Source organism: Brienomyrus brachyistius, chromosome 17 (genome assembly GCF_023856365.1).
Source record: "Brienomyrus brachyistius isolate T26 chromosome 17, BBRACH_0.4, whole genome shotgun sequence".
Lineage (NCBI taxonomy): Eukaryota > Metazoa > Chordata > Actinopteri > Osteoglossiformes > Mormyridae > Brienomyrus > Brienomyrus brachyistius.
In genome coordinates this window covers 13689766-13705179 of record NC_064549.1, presented here as the reverse complement: position 1 = coordinate 13705179, position 15414 = coordinate 13689766, and the positions used below count along the sequence as shown (strand labels likewise).

The window sequence follows — 15414 nt, the reverse complement described above, 5'->3', positions numbered from 1 at the left end:
AAGTAGGCTCATTGCTTAATAACTGGGCGTGCGCTTTTTCGGCGCAGGTGAGAGGCCTGAAGTTTCTGTTACGTGTAGGCTTAAAATAATAGGGGACAGATTCGCGGTGGAAGTTCACAGACGCTGGTGACTGTGCGAAGATTTAGACTCTTGAACTTTAATGCGATGTAGGGCACCGGGATTTAGACTCTTCAGCGTTGCCTTTTATTTATTTATCTTTATTCTAAAACACGAGTTGGTTATGGTAGGTTTCTTTTACTGACATTGTATCTATTGCCGCGCTGGAAAAAATGAACAGGTAAGATCAACCTAATATGGAACCGAAGCCTGCGAAATGATTAAGTTCGGTAACATGGATATCTGACTCTTACAGGTAAGCTGATTGGAATTTTTTTTTGCCATATGCAGTAATAATATTGGCAAGTAGATTAATGTTGTTGGCCGTTTTTATCATTTTGGGGGAATATTTAATCAAATTTCAAAACTGTCGTGGATGAAAAAAGAAGAAATATTGCGTTTCCCGGCAATTTAGTAATTATTATTTATTCCCAGTGAGTTACTTTTTTATTGTCTTAGACTAGCCATCCGGTTCGAAGGTTATAATCTGCATAAAACGCGCTTCGTTAATGAAACAGTTTATTCCACTGGTTGTTAATTTTACGAATAAAAAAAGTAGATGTAGAGTCATCGTTTGGATGAATGACAGTACATGTTGAAACCGGCCAAAACCTTACCCTGGAATGTAGTTGTTTTTATTTTTTTCCCCATCTGTCTACTGGCAGGTAATTCCTGATAGAGAACAACATGCCAACTGGCCAAAGTTCCCGACACGCTCTTTAACAAGTTCCTAATGTATAGGAATTCATCCGATGACTTAGCAATTAAATAATTAAATTAAATAATTATAGCAATTAAAGCTATATCGATAGTAGCATGCGTGCTGCATCTGTTTATCCACACCCACCGAAATAACTGATTTAGCTTCACGCTGAACTCCAGGGCTACTGAAAATATATCGTAAACTGGGGCAGCGGATTATTGTATCACGTTGAAGATGTAAAGGAAAATTGCACAAATTCAACCTGTAGATTATGGTCGGATCCATACCAGTGTTAAAATTAAAGGGGAGTGTTCTGTCCGTTTTAAATTATTCGTTGTCTATGTGATCTGATTACGCAGCCAAAGATAATGAAACAAGAACGGTAGACCATATCATACCATACCATACTTGTTTTATAATATGCCTGATCAGCAATGGAGAAACCATTATATTGCCACTTCTCTGTATTTTTGCTTATTGCTCCAAATATAATTGTATCGTTTGGCCTTATTTGCATTTATTTTTATCTCCAGGATATTTTTGGGACCAACGCAATAAAATCTGTTGGGCGGAAGATCAAGACACGTGTCCTACTATCCTTAGAGGGCTTTTACAAAATTTGACATCATCTTTGAGTTGATGCTCTGAAGAAGGAAATTACAGAATTGTATAGAGAACTATTCTGAATACCTACTCTTCTGCGTGTTGGATTGGGTTAGGTCCTGGCCTCACCGCCACCAGCTATACGTTTGAGTAAAAACTGATGGATGTCATAGCAACCCCACCCCTGCCAGTGCCACCTCCTCTCTTACCTCCTCTGCCACCTCCACCACCACCACCTCCTCCGCCGCCACCACCTCCGCCTCCCCTTCTACCTCCTCCACCACCGCCACCTCCAGGCCCAGGTGGTGGAGGTCTAATCTCACGCACTGCCCTGAGGCGCTCCAGGATGCGTAACTTCAACTGGGAGGCCATACCACAACAGAGTGTCCTGGGAAAGCGCAACATCTGGACCGTGCAGAAGCCCACGGATGGCTTCCAGCTGGATACCAAGCGCATGGAGGAGCTTTTCAGCAATGAGGAGCAGGCCCAGAAGAACAACAGGCTAGCCGTCCGCAAGAGCGTGCGGGGGGCTCTTCCCCATTCACAGGCCTCTGAGGTGGTAAGCAGCTCCTCCACCAATAAGCTTGCCGCTCTGGATCATTTGAAATGCTAAAATGACAATTATGTACTTGGTTTTGGCTCACACCCCAGGGTAGCACCCACCTCCATTCTGTATGTGTGTGGTTTGTATGTGCTTCATGTTTCATTTTGGTTTATTCTGGGTACACCAGGCTCATCCTGCATGGGAGGCCAGCTGATTTTCTATAGTACATGCAGTGCCTGAACTGACTACCATAAACCCCATTATACTCTATTAAAAATACGTGTTCAGTACAATGATTTGTAATGGAGCTGGGAGGTGTGACTAAAAATTTATATTACGTTATTTTTCAAAGTTATATATAGTTTCACGGTATACTACGGTATTTTTGTATGACAGGGCATTTAACACATTTTACAGGACACATTTTTGTTTTACGTTTTTGCATTGTTCCCACATTATATTATTTTATTATTAGCCATTGCGCCTATCCGCTACCTTAATGATAACATAGAGCTAACGTGTTTGTTGGCTAACTGCTTGTAGATAAACGGCTAATTTTAAGGTACGTGCCAGACAACTTAACATTTTTTATTTTAGTTCAGTGTTGGTGGACCTCGCGAAAATACTCATAGAGGCTTATCGACATCATTAGCCTTTCCATACTCGTCTGTAAAATACTTCCAAACGGGACTTTTGCGTTTTTTTTTTTACTAAAGCAGCTCGCGAAGTTCCTTCAGCTGCAGCATATGCCATATTCGGCCAACTCAATATGTCTGTGTTAACCAGCGCGCATGCGTTCAGTGGCTAGGAGGAGGGGAGGGGCTGCGTGAGTTTGTGCGCTTGCGCTGTAGTGGTGCTGTGTGAAGTGTGGCCAATGAGGCGATAATTGTCAATAATGGTGAAAATGAGTATCTAATCAGATGCTCATTTTAATATCAATTGGTATTTGAGAATCGATTTTTGACAACCCCAGTGTCTTATTATTTTCAGCGTCGGCTATATCTTCCGCAGTACATTTTTAGCGTTGCAGCAGTAAATTAAAAAGATCCCCCCCATAAACAGTTTCCAGCTGCGTCACTTTCCAAACGTTGTGTAGGCTATTTGAACTAGTATTGCGTTATAGGAATAATTGATATCATAATAATATTTTTTTTAAAAAACTGTTTTTGGTATGAACCGGTATACCACCGCCCAACACTAATTTTGTAATAACGAATGTATGCACTGCTTTCTGATGCCTGGGAAAACATTGCATGGCTTCAGCGGTTCATTTACTGAAGGTACAACACCGTTACTTTTATTATTACTACTGTATAATTTTCATTATTATGTGTTTTTCCGACTTGCCTACAAATTTGACTTAAAACCAGATTTGGGGAATGGATCTCATTCATAACTAGAGGACAGTTTGTGTATTGTCGTGTGTATGTGCGTGTGTTTTGTTCTGTGTGTGTGTGTGTGTGCGTGTGTGTGTGTGTGTGTGTGTGTGCTTGTACTCTGTGATGCACTGGCTGCCTATGAAAAGTTTCAGGCCCCTGCATGACCCTGACCTGGATACATGGTTTGATGATGGATAGATGGAATTTTATGTAGAATCCTGGAAACCACATAGCATTCTTCTAGAGGACTTCATCACCCCATTCATTTGGTTACATCAGAATCCATGCTTTACTGTTCAAATGCCCAAATCTTGTGCCTGTTTGACAGCACTAAGAAGTTAATGTTTATGAGGTAATCTTCTAAAGCATAGTAGGATGTAGTAGCTCACCAAAGCTGCCATGGATGTCAACACACTGGGTGCGTCCTAAATCGCATACTTGCACAGTACTATAGGCACTGAATAATGTCAGAAGCCTGCTCAACTGTTAATGTATTAAGTGTTGTGTAAGAACAGTATGCATGCCCTTGGACACACTGTGGTTGCCATGTTGCATATTACCTGACCCGATTGTTTACCAATGATGTAGCTTTAATCCTGTAGAAGTTAGAAACTGTTAAAAACTATCAAAGAAAGAAATTCATATTCGATTTGACTTATGTAACTGGCTATTGTTTTCTACCTACATTTGTATAGTGAAAGCATTTCCTCTGCCATCGGAGGAAACATTCAGTTGAATAAAAACATCTGATTTACCGACCAGTTGGTAAATGGGGAAAAAGTTTATAACAGAATGGAATTATGGTAGTGGTGGTAACAGTTGTTGAACGTGACCTTGTACTTGACGATGTGGCTCGGTCACATGCGCAAACCTGTTTGTTTAAGCGTGTTCACATTTGAGGTATTTCCCATCTCGGGCATGCAGTCGTTCTGTATTGCACTCCCTGTTTGTGCTGCTTCCATAAAGTTGCATGTCTGGTCTTGTCCGAACATTTCCAAAAGAATTCTTTTTTCGGAACATTATGATGATGATGTATCAAAACACTGGGTAAAAGCCTAATAAACATTTTGTTTCACTCTAGGGTCCTTACACCGAAGGTTAACAGCTGCGGAGGGAATGGCTTGACTTTTACAGCAACATTCCACCTAGTCTATACAGAATCAACCACACATTACCATCCCCCTGTTTTTGATGAGAGCCCAGACCTCCTGTAGGGTTTGTTGTCAGAAAGGCAGCATGTTCTGTCATTTGTGTTTTTGGTCTGTTTCTTATTTCTTATGCTGCTGTTTCTTTGTGTTTGTCCATTGTGCTTTAGCATTATAAATATTAGTTGTAGAGATGCACTGATTGTAATTTTCTTAGCCTATTCCAATTTCCGAATTTTATTCATTTATTTATTTATTTATTCATTTATTTATTTATTTCAATTGTGACTGGCCAATACCGATTTTCTTTCCAAGAACTACAACATCATATATTAACAAAATCAGCTTTTCTTCTATGAAAATTTCAAATTTTCATAATAAAAGAAATTGTTAAACTTTACAATTTCCCCCAAACTACACTAAGTTACAGGATCTTCTCAAGTCTCTTCTTATGAGCAGAGGTTAGCTGAGCTGAATCTGTTTAGCTTCGAGCAAAGGAGACTAAGGGGGGACATGATCCAGGTATATAAGATTCTAACAGGTCTGGATGCTGTTCAGCCAAATGGCTGCTTCAGTATTAGTTTAAATACTAGAACTCATGGCCATAGGTGGAAATTAACGGGAGAACATTTTAAATGGATTTGAGAAAGTACTTCTTTACACAGCGTGTAGTTAGAGTATGAAATAGTCTTCCTGTTAGTGTAGCGCAAGTTAAAACCCTGGGCTCCTTTAAATCAGAGCTAGATAAGATTTTAACAACTCTGAGCTATTAGTTAAGTTCTCCTCAAACGAGCTTGATGGGCCGAATGGCCTCCTTTCGTTTGTAAATTTCTTATGTTCTCAAAACTTGTGACCTTAATAAGGTTTATATGGTTCTTGATAGGCTAACAATGAATATGGAAGGTTGAAAGCAGTGTGAGTTGGAATGAAAACATTCTGGGGGGAGGGGGAGGGGGGTGCCATCAAGAGGAATGAGAATCACTGGTTTAGCAGAATCTGGTGACCTTAATGTCTACTTAAATCATAACTCAACCAAAACATAACCATACGTCATACGTTTTTCGTTTTGATTTGTTTGATCAATGAAGATTAGGCAACAATCTTTATCTGAAGGGAACTCTAAGATAACACATTTTATTACTTGCTTTCAGTGGTTGCGGCATGAACTAAAACCGGAGATAAATACACTACAATGGTTTTTACTTTTTGTGTTTGGTGGGGGGCTGGAAAGGCCGTAACATCATTGTGGGTCTTGTTATGGGAAAAGACAGTTTAAAGCAACCTTCTTTTGTTTGTAGGTATAATCCACAGTAGATCACGTTATTTTATTTTATTTCCAAAGTTCACCTATTCCATATCAGCAAGCATTTACTACATCAATCAGTTGTTTTACGGATGTTTTTATAATGGCATGTTTTTATTAATTATAAAAACTCCTTTACATGTAGCTTGATGGTATAACCATTTATTAAAGTAAAATATATTCAGCACGACAGCTGCATGTTTTATTGATTCTCATATATTTACCTCAGCAATAACATGTTTACTTAACTGGCATGAATTTATTATTGTGACAAATGGATTTTGCTTTGCAAACACGCATTTAATTGCAGACGTAATTATATTAGACATAATCCAAATTCCACTGAAGCAGTATCTATAAATAATATAATGCTGAACGGTTAAATGCGGAGAATTGGTATGAAGTTCTGTTAGTAAGAAGGCTATGCACAGTTAACAGGGCCCCCCTCTCAACACACTCTGGACAGTCACCCATAGCGCTTCTAGCAGCAAACAATATTATATAATTTGCTTCCTAGCATTAGAGCTGTTTAACCTGTGCTACAGTGTGGTGGTGTATTCTGTGAAAAGTCGTGCTGTACCAGAAATTAAAACCAGTATGCCAGATGAACCAGTATACTGCCTAGCACTTGGAGAACTATACATGTGAAAGGTGCTGTACTCAAGCAATGTAGGGGAGACTGGGGGCAGGGGAGCGGAAGGGGGGATTTAATTTGTGATGAATGTGTTTCTACTTTGAACTTGTTTGCAGTAACTACTTTTGACTGACACCACGCAGTGTCAGTGTTTTTAAAGGTGTTTTGTTTTGGACGCTGCAAGGCTAAGGTAACAGTCATTTATATTTGTAATGAATGTCTATGAGGGTTGACATGGTATTTCTGGCGCGTCCCTGAAAAATGTTGGATTTGTACAACTTTTGAGAGATTTCCGGGGGGGTCCCCTTATGCCCCAGAAAGCACTGACTTCACTGTTTAGTAGGAGCTCTGAAATCCAGAGGAAGTCTTTGTGTTGGGAAATATAAAACTCATTCATAGTAGGTGGGGACCTGTTCATTTTTTCATCACTATTGCATTGCTGCCAGATGAAATATGATGGAACCAGTTTTCTTGCAGACAAGATTGAGGTCATAAATGTGCTCAGTATAATTAAGAAGATAATACCATCAGAAATACAGATGTGCCTCTTTATATTAAACTGATACACACTGTCAGGAAAAAGGGTATAGAACTGGTACAGTTTTGCTCACCAAGGTACAAACAAGATTACTGTATCCCCAATGGTACATAAATATTTCTCAGAATCCATTTCTGTACCATAACTGGGACATCTACCTACAGCTAAAGTACAATTGGCAGACCCTTGAGGGTGCAGTCCGAAAGAAAAGTTATTGTACCCCCAAAGGTACAAATTGGTACTTTTATAGATAGTGTGGAGATGCTGTATTGAGGTGGCGTATTCCAGTGTACAGTGTTAGCAGTGATTGGAGCCTCAGTTAAGTTAGAAAAAAAAGTCTTAGAATAACACACATGCTTTGTAAATGCAACAAACGCAAAATGCACCATGAATGCAGTGGTAAATCTCTGGAGCGTGCAAGGTGTACCTGAAATCTAGTGCATGTGCAGCCGCAGATTGGGCAGGGACAGTGGTGTCAGTAAACGAAGGGTGATCTTAACTCTTCAATGCGGAGCTCGTTCCTTTCCCTAGCACGCAGCTTTCACATAATCAACCCATTTAGAATCTCCGATTCCAAAGTTTACAGTAGCCTACATGATTTATGTTTTTTTTTATTTTTTTAAATACCATCATATACCGTAAACCGGGGTGAAATATCTAGAAGATATGATGGTACATAACACATAAAACAGATACCACCCAAACCTACCATGAACCTCTGTATTGCACTAAAAACACTGGAAGGCTACAAGTGTAGTGAACCAGAGGGTATTAATCATAAGTGCTTATATGAGCCGATTTAAGGAAAATCTGTGGTTGCTTCAAGTTAAGGACATTTTAATTGTTTTTTGTTAAGGCTGGTTACATTTTCTCCTCCGGATCTTAACCGTTTAGACTTTCCTTCTCCCTTCACCATTGTCCTCTGTCTGCCCTGCTAGGTATCCATCCTTGGCTCCAAGAAGAACATGAATGTTGGGATTTTCCTGAAGCAATTCAAGCGGTAAGTGGTCGACCCTTTCACATGTTAATTGTGTAACATTGAGGGGTGAGGTCTTTTGTGTCCTGTGATGGTATTGATGACTCTATACTCCGTATAGCACCGGATGCAAGCCAGCAATGAGGTGTCAAGGTGATTGCAGCACAACGGATATTGGCAAGAAAGGGCTTGTTGGTGACCTCATGCTCCAAAATAAGACTGGGAGTGGCTTGTAATGGTGGGGTCTAGAACGGATAAATAAAGCTAAAGCCTTCACTACCCTAATTGCTGCTTGCACAGAGCTGACTCACAGCATTGAATAGACTGAAGCTGAGTATTTTCCATTTCAATCATTGCTGAGTTCAGGAAGTTAGTAGTACGTTTTAATTACTGATATCCTGCTCCACTTTTTTGGTACCCTGATCCAATCTGTTCCATTCAATATTTATATCTGCTGATTCCAAGTCTCAGTACGATTTTTTAAATACGTGTTTAAATATGTATACAGATCCAGTAGGGATTCGTGCATCCTTCATCTGAACAAGCCTTGCGATTTCACTGTATTCATGTTTATCCTGTTTTATGCTCTTGACTTCGTGTCTTCGTTTGGATTTGCCTATCGATCCATTTCTTTTTGCATGTGACATATTTGGCCCTTCTGTAGCTGCTTCTGCATCTGCCCAATTACATTTGTTTATTAAATGACACCCTGTTCCTACCTCCTCTCAAAAGGGTAACTTTGCAAACATTGTAGGTAGCTGTTGCGCCATTTTGAGTTTCAGGCTGAAAGAATTCCCACACGGCTGACATCCTGATAGTTTGTGGTTTCAAGCCATGTGCCTCAGGGTTGCTGCAACATGTGATGGAATCGTTCAGTTTGTGCAACTGATGAAAATCAGGCGGACGTGGGAAATTAGATCGGCCTTTGGATAGGGCTGTGGTAGCTGATACCGATAAATTAAAAAATGCCTGGATTGGCCCTGATTCCGATCTTTGATATCAGCTCGGGATATCACCTCTTTTATTATTTTAAAGTTAACTCTCTTGGTTTTCACTTGTTTCATCTTTTCACATATTTCATCTTCCTGTGAGATAGAAGCTTAGTGATCAGGCACTTTTCCAGGATACGTAGAGCTACATCAAAGGGCCCAACAGTTATATGATTAATCTTCCAGCCAAAAGATTCAAACCAACGACCTTCTGAACACTGGCACCCACGTAACTTGTAGAGTCACTCGCTGCCCCTGGTGGTCTGGAGTATTTGTTTGACAGTATGTTCCTCTGCAGAGGCTTGTGTTCCAGTGTTCAGATTTCCTTGGATCCTGTAAAACGGTCTCCTGTAGCTTATATGTGCGTGTCATGACTTTTGAAAACAATAGAATAGAATAGATCTTTATTGTCATTGTTTTAAAAATAATGAAAGACCACTTAGCAGCTCTAGAATTGACAGCATAAAAAAGCAACATAACATAAATGTAAACATAAACATAAATAACAGCACACAGAGGTAGTATATACAGACACAGTGGGGCACGATCGTAATAACATAAAGTATATGTTAAATAAAAGATTCTGGGGCTGTCATGGACAAGCAAAGACACCCTGCGATTGTCCAGTTCCTGGTTTAAACTTCCCGTAGGCCGTAAATCCCCAGTTGTGTCAATGTGCAGGGTGAATTGGTAATGATGTAAGTTCACTATCTATAGCAATGTGCTGTTGTTTAAAATGGGTGAAGGGCTACAGAATAAAAGCAAAACAAACTGTCACACAACCCCAAGCCATAGTTAATTATTAACCACTAAGTGGGTTATCGGTGTGTTGCTGCTCTTGGGCTCGTATCTTTGTTTGGATTTGCATTTTGATCCACTTCTTTTTGCATGTGTCTTCTTTAGCCCTACTGTAGCAGTAGTTTTCAGTTAGCTGGTCAAAGCTCTTCTGCACTATAAATGCTAATCTTACAGTGTCTGCACTTTATTATTAACAGCCCTGGCGATTTTGTTAAGACGTTTTAACCTGTTGAAATGGCTATATTAATATATATATATGTTTTTTGCCGCTTAAAATTTAGCAGACAGATGATGCACTCGGTAGTTCTGCCTCATACCTTGGTTTGAATGCCACCACTGCTCGGTGTGGGGACTCTGCATGGCCTCTCAGTGTTTTCCAGTTTCCTCCTGCAGCCCAAAGGCACACTGGCGTTTTTAAATGGTTAAGCTGATTGATCTGTGTGTGCCCTGCTGTGGACTGGAATCCCATGTGGAGTCTATCTCCACTTTGTACCTATGCTGCCTGCACAACATAAGGAGTCAGTAGGTAGATGCAGGGGCACCATAAAGGGGGACAGTTAGGACGATTCCAAGAGTGACAGGGGCCCTAAAAAATTTGGAACTTAATATGATTGGTCTGGGTTGGGGGCCCAATATGATGTGTTTTCACGGGGCCAAAAATCCCAGGGTGGATGGATGGTATTAGTGACAGTAACTCTTCATTTCTAGGGCAGATGTAGAACTATTACATTATCATTGCTGTTCAGAAGATTAAACGTTGACGGAAGTCGCCCCCACATACAAATACCTTTATGTAATTTGCATAAAATATGTAATCACCTTTTATAAGTAATCTGTGCTGTCAAGTTTATCATTGTTTTCCCTAGAAATCCCTCTCCTGTTTTTGAGACTTGCACGCAATTTCGTGATTAGCAACTAGTTTTAGCTAGAATTGCAATGGAGTTTAGCTCTCAGTTAATTCCTTACTATGGAGAAATTTCATCAGGCATATTGTCTGCTGATGATACAAATGTCATCACCGCTTTCCCCGCATTTTACTCTTCGCTGTCTCTCTCCATAAGGCCCCACGCCCTTTCTCTGTGTGCCTCAGTGATGGCCTCAACGGATGTTCTTTACCGTGTTTTTCACGCAGAAGAAATGCAAGATTTGCTGTGTACATGTTGGCATTCATCCATATGCATTTTTCCGCTTGTCATTATCATAGGTGTAAATGTACAGAGATTTTGCACAGCTTACTGGTCTATAGTCTTCAGTGCAGTGGCTATGATTTGCTCTCATGCACTCCCTACAGGCCTATAAGGGACATGGTGCACGACATCAGCCAGGGCAACGGGGTGAATTTTGGGATGGGGAAGTTGCAGGAGCTGTGCAAACTTCTGCCTGACAATGGAGAAGTGGGTAAACCGTTTCACCACCGACAACACACCTTGAACTTTAATTTCTTCTAGAAAAAGGTTTAATTTGAGCAATTTTCTTTTAAATGTATTAGGTCCCATGCAGAATATTATTTGACTTTGGTTTCTCATGCTTTATCTTCAGAGTGTTTTAACAGGTCTTTAGGTCCTGTTTCGCTTGTTAGCATAACAAGAATAGTTTCATATATTCCTAAACCATCCCTACTGAGCTGTTTGCTGCATGTTTGTTACTTCAGGTGAAGAAACTGCTGCATTTCTCTGGGGAAATATCCCTGCTTTCCGAGGCCGACCAATTCATGGTGCTTTTAGTGAAGATACCCAGGTGAGCGTGTGTGCGTGTCTATCTGTTTCCCAAAAATACTGGCCCTTATCACAAAAGTGAACTAAATAGGTCATCTACCGTAAAGGAAGTACCATCAAAATGGTGCTAATGTTGATGTGGAACATGAGTAGCTCCAAAGCATCTGAATAACTGTAGCAGTTAAGAATATGGATTTATTACTGACAAGATCATGTGGTTCTAAAGCCGCTGTGCTGTTGTACTTCGTCTTGTGTGTTTGGAAAAATCTTTTATTTGGGCATTAAGTAAATTCTACTTTTAATGAATGAATGAATATATATAATAAGATTTAATTTCTTCCAGTTATGAGGAACGACTTCGGTGTTTAGTTCTCCAGGAGGAATTTTTTCCCCTCATGGATGATATTGACCTGTCCATCACTACTATGACCGAAGCAGCCAAAGGTAACATATAGCCAAGGTCGGCCTTATGCATGGGCTACACTGGACCCCAGGTTTTGGGCTGTGTGGGGGGGGGTGCTTTTTTATGGTTGTTCAGGCAGCAGCATTTCATACTGTAGGTAGGGCCCCAAGAATGATTTTAGCCCTGCCCCCTAAATTAGGCCCCGCGTTTTGCTACGGCCCTGTGAATGTGTCCGATGATCAGTTGACATAATCTGGTGGGGGGGGGGCGGGGGGGGGGGTTGCATTGTCATAGATACCCAAATATGGCCACCTTTACAATGTAGCATTAAGCCCGGTGCCCGGCCTCTGGGGTTCTTGTGCGTGTGTTTGACTGCCCTCCCGTCTTCCAGAGCTGCTGGGCTGTGAGGACCTTCACTCTGTCATCCGGCTGGTGCTGAAGACGGGGAACTACATGAATGCCGTGAGTTGTGGAGACGTGTGACCTGCTTCTAATGATGCCCACGACAGAAAACGACACCCACCCCCACCCTCCGTCTTTGTGTTCACAGGGTGGCTATGCAGGTAGTGCTGTGGGTTTCAGGATGACCTCTCTACTTAAACTGGCAGACACCAAAGCAAACAAGCCAGGCATGAACCTCATGCATTATGTGGTGATGGTAAAACAACTATTTATTTAGATACTAAAGTAAGATATATCTAGATGACACAGGAAATATGCCCCTCTTCCCTTTTTCCCTACTGCTAGATATTTGCAGAAGCAATAGAATGTATATCATTTAAACTACATTCACTTCCTGTGGTGCAAGTAGCCTGCAGAATTTCTGGAAACTCAATTACTGATCTTTGCTCATGTGTGTTTTTATACTCCATAACTTAAAAAACCTTTTTTTCCCCCTTTTTAGCAAGCACAGAACATTGACATCACCCTGTTGGAGTTTCCGGGTAAACTTAGAAACATTGGTACAGCAGCTAGGTACGGATGGGTACTGAATAATCTTTAATTATGCTTGAGACATAAAGGCAACAAATGACTTTACAAGTTGATTTGTGTTTAAACGATAACTTTTGTGGGTTTACGTTAAACTGAGCTGAGAGAAGTAGCAAGATTCTATTGCAGAGCTGTTTTTAACTCAGGTTTTAAATGACAGGGTAAATCACTGCATAATTGGCATTCATTGTTGTCTACTTAATTTTGGGCTTTGTCATGCAATTTTTTTATTGTTAGAATCCATAAACTGGAAGTGGAGGCCGACTTCCAGAGAGAGAAAAAGAAAGTTCAGGAAGCTAAGGCGGAAGCCAGCAAAGAAGCTGACCTCCAGTCACAAATGGAGATCTTTCTCGAGGTGACTTAATCGGCTACTCTGCAAGCATAATGTTTGCCTTCATTTACTCCAAATACACTGTTCTGTCTGAAATCTGTGATCGTGGCTGCGTGTTTTCATCTTTAGAGGGCAGAGTCGCAGCTCGCTGAGACAGACTCCTCTCTTCAAGCCCTTAACTCACTGGTTCAGTCCGTGGCCGAGTTCTTCTGTGAGGATCCCAGCCAGTTTAAACTGGAAGAGTGCTGTGCTATCTTTCACTCTTTCTGCGAGAAGTTCCTACGAGCCATCCAGGTAAGTCCAAGGAACAAGCCCATAGAAGGCTGGGTCTTCCGGTTTGTTGGTTGTACCGTTTTTAATTTTTTTCCTGTCTAATGCTCAACTTCCTGATCTTGCATCTGGCCCCCTGTAGGAGAATAGGAATAGAGAGGTGACAGAGGTGAAGAAGAGGCAACTTGCGAGGCTGGAGAGCGTCACCAAGCGCCGCTCCACCGCCACCTGCTCTGCTCAGGACAAGGATGTTGATGGTGTGGCACTGGAGTCCCTCCTGCATAATTTCCTGACCAATCATGCTTCAAGGAAGAAAGCTGGAATGCATTTGCCCACCAACAACAGTTTAACTGAAATAATTAAGGCCAGCTCACCTGGAGACAGAAAAGTGGAGTCACAAGGCAAGAAACACACTACACAGTTCTTATCCAAGGCTAAGGATTTGGACCAAAATGTGCGAAATTCAGTTCCAGAGCTGACTCCAAGTCCTTCAGAGGTTATACCCCTGGACACAGTTGAAACAAAAGAGAGTGGCTCTCAGAGGATGTTGTTGGTTGATGTGCCAGTTCCTGATACGCTTGATGAGAAATCTCATGCACAGCTGTCAAATGACAATAAGCCTTTTCCCAAAAGATCCACCTCTATTTTGGCTGAGGTGGAGGATGAGGAGGTGGACGATAAGGAAGCAGAGAACCTCAGAGAGGTTTCCCGTAGGATCCTTCGCTACCAGAGCCAAGGCAGCCAGTCATCTGGAGATCACGGTCTAGATAATTCACGGTCACCAAGTGTAAAGAGCGTATCCCCTCGCCGTCGGGAGTTCCAGGAGGACAGAGCCCAGGTTCTGGTGGACCTGTCGAGCAATGGCACACCGAGGAACATCCTCAGCCCTTTCCTAACATCTAAGGACATGCCCAGCATCTCTCGTCGTCATAGCTTTTCTTTCCGCAACACATGCAGCAACAGTGAAGATGATGTGTCTGTCCTTCCAAGTATTGCAAATAGAGTCCAGCCTTCTCTTGGCGTGATAGGCAAAGTGAAGTCCGTAGATGGCAGTCAGCTATTGAGAGTGGAGAAGCCCACTAGCCAAATATCAGAAGTATCACTCCCTGAGTCAGAACAGGATGTGTTTCGAAGGCCTTCGGACAGTGCAAACCATCCCAGTCCCTCAAGACGTCCAAGCACTCGTGATGCGAACTGTCCCTCATCAGGGCCGGAACGACGGACTTCCTGCCAGCCAAAGGCAGACTCTGAATGGGACAGTGGGGTGGCATCTAGCCAGACAGCACACACTCCTTCATCCAAACCCTCCAAGTCTCAGGAGAAGCCATGGATGGAAGCACAGGAAAGCTCTATCTTCTCCTCCTTCACAGTCTTCTTCAAGCGATTCAGTGAGCGAAGAAAAGCCAAAAATGACTCTGTTGGTAACATCTCCTGAACAAAGAATGAGCCCTTTTTAGAGGAATATGTTTTATCATACCTACAACTGTCCCACAAGGGGAAAACAATTGTATTTTTTACATTATTTTTAGAAAAAAAAATTATACCTAATACTCATTTGAAAAAGGATGGAATTTACAATTATTTCAACTGTCATGGGCCTGTGTAGTAGTCGGTAATAGCAGCTATTTAATAGTTGACATTACTAAACCCATCAAGAAATTCATGCATTTCATGTCACAAATAAAGACTTTCTCCCAATACTTTGAGTTCTGAGATTCCTATTTTGAATTTTTAACTTCTCTACTGGAACATATATCTAATGAAGGTGATTCTCTTGGTATCAGAGTAGAATACTTAAAAGAGCTTTTAAAATTTGATTTGAGTTAACCATTTTTTCACATTTCCAAAGACACAGATATGTAAACTCAGATACCATGCTTGGCAATGCTTTTTGTGGGGATTAATGGAAGTGTACAGAATTAATTCAAGTGCAATAGAAAGCTGGTTTTCTAAGCAGTGACTTTGTAACTTAATAA

The 15414-nt window shown here is 41.2% G+C and overlaps 1 protein-coding gene across 2 annotated transcripts; it reads left to right on the top strand.

The window, feature by feature from the left end:
• The first annotated feature begins 53 nt into the window (after nucleotides 1-53).
• Nucleotides 54-15138, top strand: LOC125711551 (FH2 domain-containing protein 1-like). 2 transcript variants are annotated; one of them, XM_048980548.1, is made up of 12 exons: nucleotides 54-373; nucleotides 1354-1982; nucleotides 7905-7966; nucleotides 11021-11123; nucleotides 11381-11466; nucleotides 11788-11888; nucleotides 12239-12309; nucleotides 12398-12505; nucleotides 12752-12822; nucleotides 13075-13192; nucleotides 13298-13462; nucleotides 13581-15138. In XM_048980548.1, exons 2-12 carry the CDS (start codon nucleotides 1584-1586, stop codon nucleotides 14871-14873), a joined length of 2577 nt encoding a protein of 858 aa, XP_048836505.1. In that variant the 5' UTR covers nucleotides 54-373; nucleotides 1354-1583; the 3' UTR covers nucleotides 14874-15138. The 2 variants fall into 2 exon arrangements, with proteins under 2 accessions (XP_048836505.1, XP_048836506.1); XM_048980549.1 differs by lacking the exons at nucleotides 54-373; nucleotides 1354-1982 and adding an exon at nucleotides 3138-3247.
• Nucleotides 15139-15414: the final 276 nt, after the last annotated feature.

What these genes read in the sequence shown, in the direction of transcription:
- LOC125711551 (XM_048980548.1), top strand. Translation starts at nt 1,584, where the DNA reads ATGGATGTCATAGCAACCCCACCCCTGCCAGTGCCACCTCCTCTCTTA. An exon ending in CTTTTAGTGAAGATACCCAG is followed by an intron (nt 11,467 to 11,787) that starts GTGAGCGTGTGT and finishes AATTTCTTCCAG; the next exon opens with TTATGAGGAACGACTTCGGT. An exon ending in AAATGGAGATCTTTCTCGAG is followed by an intron (nt 13,193 to 13,297) that starts GTGACTTAATCG and finishes TTTCATCTTTAG; the next exon opens with AGGGCAGAGTCGCAGCTCGC.